Source organism: Hippocampus zosterae, chromosome 13 (genome assembly GCF_025434085.1).
Source record: "Hippocampus zosterae strain Florida chromosome 13, ASM2543408v3, whole genome shotgun sequence".
Classification (NCBI taxonomy): Eukaryota; Metazoa; Chordata; class Actinopteri; order Syngnathiformes; family Syngnathidae; genus Hippocampus; species Hippocampus zosterae.
The window spans coordinates 20,675,331-20,688,528 of NC_067463.1; the positions used below are offsets into that span (position 1 = coordinate 20,675,331).

General features: G+C 42.1%; 2 protein-coding genes and 1 long non-coding RNA gene across 3 annotated transcripts; 2 read left to right on the forward strand and 1 right to left on the reverse strand.

Annotated features, from left to right (window-relative positions):
- Window positions 1-1,793: 1,793 nt before the first annotated feature.
- On the reverse strand, window positions 1,794-4,443 carry hmgb2a (high mobility group box 2a). Its single transcript, XM_052083816.1, has 5 exons — window positions 4,277-4,443; window positions 3,367-3,525; window positions 2,951-3,099; window positions 2,712-2,886; window positions 1,794-2,621 (listed from the first exon to the last, which is right to left on the reverse strand). The coding sequence occupies exons 2-5, from the start codon at window positions 3,511-3,513 to the stop codon at window positions 2,451-2,453; spliced, it is 642 nt and encodes a 213-aa protein (XP_051939776.1). The 5' UTR covers window positions 3,514-3,525; window positions 4,277-4,443; the 3' UTR covers window positions 1,794-2,450.
- Window positions 4,444-6,088: 1,645 nt separating this feature from the next.
- pmm2 (phosphomannomutase 2) lies at window positions 6,089-11,904 on the forward strand. Its single transcript, XM_052083815.1, has 8 exons — window positions 6,089-6,244; window positions 7,022-7,133; window positions 7,949-8,025; window positions 8,117-8,208; window positions 8,370-8,469; window positions 9,983-10,058; window positions 10,126-10,241; window positions 11,061-11,904. The coding sequence occupies exons 1-8, from the start codon at window positions 6,167-6,169 to the stop codon at window positions 11,163-11,165; spliced, it is 756 nt and encodes a 251-aa protein (XP_051939775.1). The 5' UTR covers window positions 6,089-6,166; the 3' UTR covers window positions 11,166-11,904.
- A 612-nt stretch (window positions 11,905-12,516) lies between these two features.
- LOC127612965 (uncharacterized) lies at window positions 12,517-13,131 on the forward strand. The gene is made up of 2 exons (XR_007966021.1): window positions 12,517-12,669; window positions 13,049-13,131. It is a non-coding gene; the product is annotated as an uncharacterized LOC127612965 (long non-coding RNA).
- The last annotated feature ends 67 nt before the right edge of the window (window positions 13,132-13,198 follow it).

Consider the following 13,198-nt stretch of genomic DNA (forward strand, 5'->3'; position numbering starts at 1 on the left):
TCAGAGGTCGTCTGCTTACCGTCGCTCGTTGGCTGGCTGGTTGAGCCCTACGGACAGCTCCTCGATACAGAGGCTGGACTCCCGGTGGGTGGGTCTGGAGAGATAGGCCTCGGTGGCGGCAGCGATTGGGCAGTTGGAGAGCTCGATTTCATCGGTTATTGGTCATCCTTACTGCCAGTCACGCACGTACATCTGTCACTGCTCAAGCTTGATGCCCGAGTACCGTGGAAGTGATTCGACGTTTTAACGTGTGAGGTCAGGTTTACGGACTGGGCCAATTAATGTATGGCTCACTTTCACAGTTCCAAGAGGAATAGAATGTTTTGGAACAATGTTTTCATATCTGTATCACAACATAAAAGGAGAAGTCAAGTCAAAATGGAATACGTTCAAAGCCAATCCACTTGTCTAAACTCGTTAAAAGTCTGGTTAATATTGCACTTGTGGGAGAAAAAAAACTAGGCTGCTTTTAGTGCAAACTCTGATCTTTAATTTCAGGGTATTTACGTCCAAATCAAGTGAAAATTGTGGGAATTCCAACACATTTTTAACACCAAAAAAAGTATTGAACTTGTCATGATTTGGTTTAGGGACCAACAGGTGGCACTGTAGGGCTCCCCTGGCAGCTGCACACCTGTTGGTCATAACTAATTAGGGCTTTAAAAGGACTCCCAGCCCGAACACTCAGTGGCAGGTCATTATTTGCTATTGCTACTGTCATGCGTTTTTGGTTGCTGTTGCTTCTTGTAGTGATGGGTCCATGAGGCCTCATGAGGCGTGTCGACACAATGACACACTGGGTTGATACTGTACTGATACTGTGTCGCTGACCACTGCCACCTGCTGGACCTTCAATATCCGCGCAGCCAACCCACTTGACAGACTGAACAAACTGATTTGATGATGACGTGTATACAATGCACTACCTCACTCTACCCAATGACTGGTACTGAATGAGTTAAAAGCTCAGTGTAGCCACAAGCGCCATTGTCTATGTTGTTGTTTATGCTGTTTATATTGTCTATACTGTTCAGATTACATGTCTTTTTTTATACAGTGTAGCTGCTATCCTTTCTTAGCTGTGTGGTTTTGCTGTTCGGTGCTTCTACCGTGTTTGTTACAGATTTGTTGCTCTACTGTTGTTAGTTGCTCCATGTACAGGACTTTGTATTCAGCGATGGCTGTCTTAAAGTGTTCTATAAATACAGTTGAGTAGTAACGAATAAAGATTGAAAGTGCATCTGAAATTCAAAAATAACATTGAATCCTTAGTTTAACAATACATGCTTTTTGACTGACCATGTCAAACTATACGGTACTGAAAATCAAATCAATAATACATTCAAACTAATCAACACTCTCAGAGCACAATATTTTTAACCAGCAAAACAAATCTATAAAAGAATGTGCTTTTTTTTTTTAAATCAAAGATGTCTGGATTAATGGCTACAGTGAGCACGTTTTGCAATGCACAGCTTTTCGACGCAGTGAAAAAATAAAAGCATGTTCCCCGAGGTCAAACAGGGGAGGGGGGAACCCCACTCTTTTAGAGAAACACTGGGTTAAGCGCACCTTCTTGTCAGTGACAAAACTCCAGTAACTTCCACTAAACTGAAGGGATTCAACAGGCTACTGCCGAGCCAAATATAAATACTGACTTTATAACAGAATTTGCGTGGGGTTGCACCACTAGAAAAACTGTAATAGATGACATATTAGTAATCATTCATGACCCAATTGGGTGACATTGTACAATTTCCCCACAACAGACCATACCTCCATCACTACAAATCGGCAATCACAGAAGTAATGGACACCAAGTCCAAAACAACACTTTTAATATTTGCCTTGAACAGTTTATGTACATCTCGGCCAGTTCATTCATCTTCTTTTGCAAAGGTAAACCGAAAGCAATTTAAACATGCCTCAGGAGTGAGTGTTCACAGCAAGTTGAGAATTACATCACATAAAGCAGTGGAGAAATAACAGATGACATAACTATAACCAATATACAAAATTTTATTACAAAAAAAATTTCATTCTACAAAGGTTTTAACATTAAAACGGCTGTTTTTTTTTAAAGTCAAACTAGAAGTCTGAGAAAGATGACAGTGAATGAACAGCACCGCTATACACAAACCTAAGCAGTGCAGAAGCAAAACATTTCTTTAAAACCTTGCTGTCCAGTGACCGCAGAACAGCCTTTCAATATGGTACAACAAACCTAGAGCTGACCCCTTTGAATATAGCAACAAGGATATTAAAGAAATAAGGGGACTAATTGAGAACAAACAAACAAAACCTAAATCCCTGAATTTGACAAGGAATAAACAGGTCTGATCACCCGAAGAAGTGGATCAACAGGGACAGCAGGCTATACGGTTTGAACACCCACACGACGAAAGATTTTAGCTTAATGCATTGCAAACGTCACATGCATAACCGCTTGCTTAATCCTCTTCGTCGTCATCATCATCATCCTCGTCCTCCTCGTCTTCATCCTCTTCGTCGTCATCATCATCGTCGTCCACCGGTTGAGCTTTCTTGGGCCTACCCGGGCCACTTTTCTTGCCAGCGTCAGTTTTCCCTGAGCCGCCCGTCGCTCTGTAAGCAGCGACATCCTACGAATGGACAAGTTTAGGTGAAATGTTACGTTTTTGCAATACATTGTTCAAAGGTGCTGAAATACAAAGCTCGTGAATTGTCATCACCTTCTCATATTTCTCCTTCAACTTGGCAGCTTTGGCCTCATACGGAGCCTTGTCTTTAGCACTCTGCTTAGACCACAACTCTCCGAGCTTCTTGGCAATGTCACCAATTGAGATACCAGGGTTCTCTTCCTTGATCTTGGGTCGGTGATCCGAGCAGAAGACAAAGAAGGCAGAGCTAGAGAAAAGGAGATCCTATTAATTCACATTCACAATCATATTTATTTATTTATTTAACTCACGGGGGTCTTTTGGGGGCATTAGGGTCCTTCTTCTTCTTCCCCTTTTTAGCACCTTTCGGAGGAACATAAGTCTTCATCTCTCTGTCATAGCGGACCTTGTCATTCTTGGCCATCTCCTCAAACTTCTGCTTTTCCTTGCCCGACATGGTCTATACACAAACACAGAATGTGGCATGGGCACAATCCACTAAATATGCATGATTTACTAAACACCATTAATCCATTTGGCATGAAGAAAACTAAGCACTGCGGTAAATGACTACCGTTAAGATCTGCATTGCAGGAGAAATGTAGCATTTGTAACCAAAATACACAACCAGTCACTTTTTTTAGACAGTATAAGGCTGGTGTTATACCTTCCATCATACGCAACCAAGCACTTTTTTTAAAGATAGTATAAGGCTGGTGTGAATTACCTTCCATCTTTCAGAGCACTTCTTGGAAAACTCTGCAAATCCCACAGTGGTTCCTGGGTGCTTCTTTTTGTGCTCCTCGCGGCAGGTTGCCACAAAGAAAGCATAAGATGAAGTTTTGCCCCTGGGCTTGTTTGGATCCTTAGTCATGGCTGCTTTTATCTATTGCGGATGGATAAAAGTCAAATTGAGTAACACGCCGAAATTTCGAAGCTAAGAAGAGATAAAAGCCCACTTACTAAGAATAAAAATACATATTTAACATTAATCGGGAGGGTGCTTTATGTTGGTAATAAATGGAACTTACGAGTATAGCTTGTTAGTACTGAACAGTCTTGACAAACAAACAAGGCACAGACTCTGAAAGATGCTTCGTGGCCTTAATCGGCTTTCTGCCTCGTAGAGACAAAAAGACACGACTCCATTTTGTATCTTCCCGCCTAAAGTGAACTTCGCAAAAACTTAATAAAGTGGTTGAGGAAGTCCTTATACCCGACCACACGACGTGTTGCGGTCCGCTAAACGTTACATACGACTAACGTTAAGAGCCCGAAGGAAGCGGGAGCCTTCTAGCCAGTTACTTTCGAAAGTTGTACAAGCGGCCATCGTGCAAAGCTGTTAACCAAATGGCGTTTGAGTTGTAGTCATTTACGAAGAAGGCCTGCGCAGTTTGCTCCTCACGAACAAACGTGCTTATGGAAAACAAAGTCTATATCAGTAGTTGCATTAAACACTTATTTTGAATTTATGACGGACATCTTAACAAATTTAAATCCCCAAACGTTGCTTAGTACAAGATAGTCCTCGAGACAAAAACATGGACATCATGTCCTTCTAATAACCCTAAGCAAAGGTCTTTCGTAATCCAACACAAAACAATCAACATATAATGGCGAAAACCGTCAAACCTTACCTGTTGGCAGTTTAAGCAATCTGCGTCTGACTGAAGACGATACAAAGCGTAGCAGTTTTGTCACAGTCTGCGACGCCACACTAACTTGCCTTGAAGTACTCGGAGAACTCCTCCTACCAGTAGCCGATTGGTCAAATACATTCGTTTCAATTTGAACCCTAAGGACAAGGAAGAAAGGCAATTTTTGATTGGCCAAAATACCAAGGACGAAAACAACAAGAGTACATGTCTTGACTGAATACCGATTGGTCAGTCGTGGGGTTTAAACACATGGCGCGAATGGTCCTTTGTTCTAATCTGAATTTTAAAAAAAAATATGTGTATTTCCTCCTCGGTTGTTGAGCTTTTCGTTTCGATTTTTTTGTTGATTTGACAATGTAATTGTCGTGCAACATTAAGGCAACATTGTTTACTATAGTACAATACAATAAGCAGTACACGAACTGTGTGACGAACCTAATCGACAGTGCCGGAGTAATCTGCTGTTAAAATACGTACAAATTATTTGTATGCAGAATGGGATTCAGACCATTACAGTGTTGATAGACTTGTTACTGTAATTTTATTTTTGTCGACATACCACAAAGAATGTCACAACGACATTAAATGGTAACAAATAAGTGTATGATGACTAGGTAACAATGATTAAGCAATGTTTTCTTAAATTTATCGTTATTGTGACTCCCAGCCTAGTTTTTAACCGTTCAGGTTTCTACACCTTTCAAAACGGAACATTACAAAACAAAGTCTATGATTCCCGCTAATAAACAGTACGGGGCGCTGTGAACAATTGAGGATGGTTAGTTGTCCGACAAGGCGTAAAACGAAGAAATAGGCGAACTGGCGTCATTTCCATAGTTATGAATAACGTAGATAGACACGTCCCTTTTAGGAAGTGTGTCTGCGGCCAGGTTAAGATAGAAGTGTCAAATGCGTCCGCGTTTTTCTTTGGTGTGGACGGCAAGGAGACCGGAGAACAATACCAACACAGTCTGCTTTCTACCGTTCCGATTAACGTCTTACAATAACAGGAAAATAATTAGGAATAACCTTTCACACATTGATAACTTAAATTCAAATGTCCTGCACCAACAGCGGCCATTGTGGTGTTGACAAAAAAAGTAAACCTCGCAAAATCTGTTGAAAATGAGAAAAATACGATTACATTTCAATGCAAATGCATTGACTTTGATGGAAATGTCGCCCCCCGCCAACATGTAACTCGGTACGCCTATTCGCTGGGCCGCAATTACGTTGTCTTCATACCTGTGCGATTTTTCCTGTTAGGCTGCTGCAAATCAACACTGCGCACGCGCATATCTGCCACCATCTCAGTATGCATTTTTCTTATTTTTTTAAGTGCACGTAATTCCAGAATGTGTATAGGATGCTGATGGAAATCTGCGAGACGAAATAGTAAAACTGAACAAATTAGTATTATTGAAAGTTATATCAAAGAAATGGACGAATGATTAAAAGTGCTCAACTCAACTGTATTTACAGAGCGCTTTGAAACAACCACCAACGTGTACAAAGTGCTGCACATGGAGCAAAAATAATGTATACAACAACAAACTATATCACAAATGAATAACAGAGTAGAAAGCACAAAAAAGTAAAGCTGAAAATCAAGTCTCATGCTGAGTCATAAACCAAATAATAAACACGAGTTTAGATAATATCAACTGCATGAAACTGGTAGAGAAATTACACTACTTCCATTGGAAAGTAATGAGAGAAAGGATATGTTTTTAATCTGGAAAATGCAAGTAAACAATGTGAAGTAGTTCAAATCTGCACAAATTTACATTCGTACATTCACACTCCAGTCTGGTAGGTGGCAGCAACGCACTTCCACACAGGAAAAAGTAGATGAAGAAGCCGTGAGCGATGATGGGTGAAATGTCTGTGGACTCCAAAACCCTCTGCCTATTTGATGTTGATGGCACCTTGACAGCCGCGAGACAGGTAAAAAAAATACACGAATGAGTGAGTGGACTCCTCACTTAAGTGGGTAACCGGGGCAGAATCCACGGTGCTCTTTGTAATTTGTCGTACAAAGCTAGTCATACTGGAACGCTTAGTCCAATCATCACTAGTTTGCAAGTATGGAACTGCGATTATGCAGCCTCGACTTCGAATATTAAGATCAAATCAGCCTTGCTTTAATTTTCATTGCTCAGTCTTGCTTGTCTTTGAAGGAGAATTTCCCCCACCTTTATTGAGCCAAGACACTCAATTCCCCAAAATGCCACGGCACACCACCGATCCAAAATGTCCGACTTCGCCCTCAATTTACTTTCACGTTGACGTTACTCGGTGTGAACACAAAGTTCATATATTCGCAGAAGACTTGGGTATGAACGACAAGAGGTGGATACATTAAGATAAGAAATCCTTTATTAATAGCGCAATGGAGAAATTCCCAATTCACAGCAGCAAAATTATGAAAGGAAGAAGAAGAACATCAAAATATAGGAGCTGCTTTATTGTAGCATTTGTCATCTACCCAATTTAAAGGAGTAGAGTGTATGGGAAGGATAATCTATCACAGGAAGTTTTTGCAAGTGAGCTTTAAAAAAAACACTCACACACAAATATACTCTGGAAAGTATACATTATCTTTTACAAGCTCTTATAAAGAATTATGAACAATCTGTCCGTAAAGAGAGTTCTGTGCAGTCACTTTGTAATTGTATTGCTCCTATTTATATTTCTGCTGTTGTATCACTTGTATGCTTTCAGCCTGTAACTGCAGAAATGGCTACGTTTATTGAAAAGTTGAAGACGAAGGTTCGCGTCGGTGTGGTGGGCGGGTCGGACCTCTGCAAAATCAAAGAGCAACTGGGAGATGACGGTGAGATGCACAAACCTGACCTTTGAACAAAGATTTTCCTCACCCGTGTCTTTCAAACATGCGCTAGCTGCCCACGGCATCATTATTAACGGTGCAATCCCTTGACATGCAATATAATAAAAAAGTGTCATCGACTCTGCCGTGGGAAAGATAAAAATGCCCAGCGTGCAGTTTATTATTGCGAGCGTACTGTAGTTTGCAGGGATGCGGGTTTCCGCCGCATCATACCTTACCGCAGGGGTGTCCAAACTTTTTGCCAAGGGGGCCAGATTTTATGTGGTAAAATGTCGGGGGGCCGACCTTGGCTGACATTCTTTACATTGAACAACAATATTGTTCAACAAATTTTAGTAAGCCAGTCTGTTTCACATTTCCATTTTTATTTGAATTTCAACAATCTTAAGAATTTCTTTTGGTTCATTTGAAAGAGGAATTTGAAATATGACATATCAGTCAATATAAACACGGAGTGATGTCTTGTTAACTCGTAGAGTGCTACTGCCCTCTAGTGTCTAAATGCTATTACTCATTTAGTGAATGCTATTACTCATTTAGCCACTAGAGGGAAGCAGTACTCTATGAAACATCACTCACCAGTCTACGAGACCTCAGTCAATGCAACACGTGTTCCATTGCGCCCAAACTGCGGGCCAGACGGCACTGATTTTATGACAGGGGCCGAGGGCCGGATGAAATTCCACCACGGGCCGGATTTGGCCCCCGGGCCGGACTTTGGACATGCCTGCCTTACCGAGATGTGTGATAATGCTAACTTTGGTTATGTGTGCCTCTCCCCCACTGTCTGATGTCTGCAGTGATCCAGAAAGTGGACTATGTATTTGCCGAGAATGGTCTTGTGGCCTATAAGGAGGGACAGCTACTATCTATTCAGGTAAAGGACATTGTCTTCACCGAGCTCTTAAGCCTACTGAGGTGTTTTCATGCTCAAGATGGGCCCACTTAATCTGCTGTTTTATCATCAGTCCATCCAAGCCCACATGGGAGAAGAGCTGTTACAAGAGTTTATCAATTTCTGTCTCAACTACTTGTCCAAGATCAAACTTCCCAGGAAGAGGTATGATCATTTTTCTTCTTGTTCTCAGTACCATCATCTTGTTTCCATTGTCTCATTTCCAAGTGGCCGATATTTGCTCAAAAAGGTAGTTCACATTTGTTGTTGTGTTTTGCGTGTACGTATTTTATTCATGTTTTTTTTTTTTTTTTAAATTCTGACAGGGGTACATTCATTGAATTTCGTAACGGCATGTTGAACGTCTCCCCGATTGGACGCAACTGTTCTACGGAGGAACGCAAAGAGTTCTTTGAGCTAGACCAGGTACCATACACACACACACACACACACACACACACACGATGAGATTAATTCAAGTGGTTTGTTTCAACATATTTATTGCCACGCAGTCCTCTGAAAAGTCTCTTTGATTGATTGATGTCAATGCCACAAAAAGTATGTTTTAAGCAACATTCTGGTTCAGCTGGGGAAGCTTAAAGATCCATTTTGCCCCCGTCACTCAACGTCAGAGAGTTGCAGTCATCCAACTAGGGCTGAGGAAAAGAAAGTTGGCCAAGTTGAAAGTCAACCACAATAATAATAATAATGATACATTTTATTTATAAGCGCCTTTCAAGACACCCAAGGACACTTTACAACAATAAAAAACACAAAATAATGAGCAGCGGCAGCCAAACGCGCCAGCGTTCACTCAACCTGGAAGTCAGAAAGAAACCACAAGGGAGGGTTTCTTATTCTCTCACTACTAAGAGAATAATTTTGTGAGTGATGTATTCCTTGAAGTGCGGCCCGGTAGTCCAGTGGTTAGCACGTCGGCTTCACAGTGCAGAGGTACCGGGTTCGATTCCAGCTCCGGCCTCCCTGTGTGGAGTTTGCATGTTCTCCCCGGGCCTGCGTGGGTTTTCTCCGGGTGCTCCGGTTTCCTCCCACATTCCAAAAAACATGCGTGGCAGGCTGATTGAACACTCTAAATTGTCCCTAGGTGTGAGTGTGAGATGATATACTCTTACCGTATGCCATTAGGGTGGAGAGACAACACCCTCAGCAGAGTGAGCTTCAATACAAGCTGGGCGTTCGTACGCTAACCCACAGCGGACTCTGCTGAGGAGCATCGCTCCCCTCCTTTTATCCTCTAAAGTGTGTGCATCGGGAGGGGTGAGTGGCCATTCTCATCCCTCCCGACGCCACACTGTTTGTTGTGTAATCAAGTGGCATTGATCACAATCAATTTTTGACAATTCAAGCAAAGCAGACTATGAAGTCGTCAAAGCAGGCTAAATAGTTTATCTCTGAAGTCGTCAAAGGCTCCAGAGTCCATCTCTGAAATTGCTTAGGCAAGCAAGTCACCAAGTCATGCAATCATCTCAAAGCAGTTTTTCACTGAGAAGATAGACATTGATTAAAGAAAACATCACAAAATATCTTAGTATGCCAATGCGTCACGGGCGCGCCGTCCTGATGCAGTTATCTTAACTTCAAGGCCTCGAACAGGAACAAGACGGTCTCTTCAACATGATAAACTACTTTGATAGAGAGCGATAAATTATGTACTTTTACGACGATCAACACAAAAATTGCACTGCATCGCCCCATCTGCCCCATTCGACTGTATTCGAAATGCTCAAGTGGTATTAGCACCCCCTATTGTTAGAAAGTTGGTACTGCAGTCTCTGCAGTACTGTATTTACACCGGCGGATGCCCTTTCCTCCCTGCTCACCTATTTTCATCTGGGTTTGAGGCCGGTGACGGCTGAGATTTCGCTTCATTTCGGCAAAAAGACTGTCTGAAGCTTTTTGTGTTTTCTGGCCCCAACAGAGAGAAAAAATCCGGGAGAAGTTTGTGTCTGTTTTAAGGGAGCAGTTCAAAGGGAAAGGGTTGTCGTTTTCAATCGGTAAGTCATCTGCGTTTGGAATGCGAGGTGTCCCGTTCGTGTTTTGCCACTGCTGGTTTCTGTGCAGGAGGGCAGATCAGCTTTGATGTGTTTCCTGACGGTTGGGATAAAAGATACTGCCTGGGGATCATCGAGAAGGACAACTACTCAACCGTTCACTTCTTTGGTGACAAAACGAAACCTGTGAGTATGCGCCTCAGAGCCGTGTCGCTCGGGCCTCACTTGAAAAGTGAACATTTTGGAGGTTTCGGCTCAACGTTTTTCCGAACCGTTCATATGTGATGCGCATTTGGGCTGTTGCTGGTCAGTATTTACCCAAAATGTCATTTCACAATTTCACCGCAGACATAAATTGATCAACGATTCGGTATTGTAATCTTAATCTCGTTGCTGGTATTATGTCCCCGTGCAATTTAGCAACACGGTGGAACCTCTTCTGTGGTTAGAGGCACAAGCAGAAAATGTAGGGGTGCTTCAACATAGTTCCTTGGCACCGAGATGCCACCAGGTGGTGGCTTAGTGCAAATTATGTAAAAAATGAAGCCCTTCAACTCCCTTCGGCATACTTTTTGCACCCCGATGCCACATGGTGCCACTGTTTTTCAGCAAATAACTGACAATGGAAGAAAACAAGAATCAGCGAATAGGTGAACTGAACTTGTATAGGTTGTCCTTGGACCTTATGGTGGTGTTTCATTCCTGTGACACGTGGGAACATGTCACAAGGGGAAACACAGCCTTAACCAACATTGCTAACCTGCACGTGCGCAGTTTTAAATTATTCATATAGTATTGGAAACTGATCCAGGGTGTCCCCCGCCTACTGCCCGAAGATGGCTGGGATAGGCTCCAGCACCCCCCGCGACCCTAGTGAGGATTAAGCGGTTCAGAAATTGGATGGATGGATGGAGTATTGGAAATATTTCTGTAAAGGGAGGGATGAAAAGGAAATAACTTCCAACAATGTATGTGTGTTGTGTGTGTTTCTTTGTTTTGCTTTAGGGAGGAAATGACTATGAGATCTACTGCGACTCTCGCACCATTGGTCACGAGGTTACCTGTCCAGATGAAACAATAACGCTGTGCCAGGAGCTTTTCTTTTCATGAGAGGAGTACATCGACTGCGTGTCTAGGACGAAAGAGACGTATTGTAATCGTTGCGGAGGCTCTAACTTTCAAGTTGGGGTTACTAGTTTTTGTCGAGGCATCATTTGACTGGTGATGACTTGAAATCTGATCTTGAAAGTGTCGAGGCGTTTTGAAATGATGGCTGTAATCGCCAACTTTTGGTGATAATTAGCAACTTAGTAGCTACCCGCTTGAGAATGAATGATGAATAACTGGAATAATGTGCAACCTAATCAGGAATAATTGTTTTTATAATTGTAATTATTATTTTTTTTAAACACCATCACTGCTCAGGAAAATACAATCTGGGTTTCATTGATCATATTCGTTGAAGAATTGAATCACGCCCCTCGATCCCTGAGCTAATAATTCCATCATTTGTGTGCCAACAAAGTGGGTTGAAGGATTTTTTTTTCTGTTGCAAGTTACTGAAGAAAAAGGTACAAGAAACATGCACTATTTTGCTTTATATGGCAGTGGCTCAAAGGGAGTTGTGAAAGATAAAACGCCCGCCTATGGGACCAGGACCAACTACTGCACAGCATGCAGAAGACTTGCCGTTTCATGATGTCGTAACATTAGGTCGACGCGAACAAGGAAAGAAACCACAGCTGCTTGTAATGCCATTGGCATTTTATAATTATTACTGTGTCACTTGCTGTCTTTTGTGGCAAATGAGAACAGGTTCTCCAAAAAAATAAATCATGTTACGTCATGATCTTTTGCATTTGTCTTTGAGATGTCACATCAAGAGTGTTACCATCTGAGTGTTTATTGATGTAGCGTTAACACGGAACACATGCACGCCAGACAGCAGTGTAAGAAGGAAATGGCATTGATCAGACGTTCCTCTCTTGGAACATTTTATTTTTCTGTGCTATGTCAAGCTTTTTTCACAACTTTTTTTTTAAGCATATGTTGACAGTGTTGTGAAATTTTACACTGCTCTAAAGTATAGCACAGTTGTACTAGCTTGCTACTGCTACTCATCATTCGTTCAGGGAATTCAATATTTTTCAAACCTCTAGCCAATCTAAGTTTCCCTCATCAGTCAAAAACAAACTTAACAAGATGAGGTCTTACAATACTTGCCACTATATACACCCCATACGGTTAAGCAGTGCAGAGATCAGGTTGACAACATCTCTTGATTCAAGAATGGGTTCTGGATGTGTGTACAAAACAAGACACGCTAAAGTTTAAACAATTACAGTAACGACTTAATGCACTCAACTGGTAAATCACAGTACAATCTGAGAATGTAATTCACTACACAAAGAATAAATTATATTGCACAGAATGAGATGACCGTGGGGTGGGGGTGGGGTGGGGCATGAGCAGCTGTTGATGTAAACAATGTTCACTTTTTGTTCTTGTTTTATAACGTATCAAATTGTTTTTCAGCATTCAGATGTAACACTTCCCTATGTGGCTTACAAGTCCATCCATCCCTTCCAATTCATTCGGAAAGTGGTTCCTAAAGGTTATATTCATTCATTCATTCATTTTCCGTACCGCTTGATCCTCACGAGGGTCGCGGGGGGTGCTGGAGCCTATCCCAGCTGTCTCCGGGCAGTAGGCGGGGACACCCTGAATCGGTTGCCAGCCAATCACAGGGCACACAGAAACAAACAACCATTCGCACTCACACTCACACCTAGGGACAATTTAGAGTGTTCAATCAGCCTGCCACGCATGTTTTTGGAATGTGGGAGGAAACCGGAGCACCCGGAGAAAACCCACGCAGGCCCGGGGAGAACATGCAAACTCCACACGGGGAGGCCGGAGCTGGAATCGAACCCGGTACCTCTGCACTGTGAAGCCGACGTGCTAACCACTGGACTACCGGGCTGCCCCTAAAGGTTATAATACACTTTAAAAAAAAACCGCAGGGTTTGTTTTCTACAAAACCAAATTATTATCTATAAAACCAAACAGGCCTGCACGTTGACTTTCCAATGTGAAGACGACATGACAAATGTTTGACAATTTCTCTTGCTGCATTCCTTTTA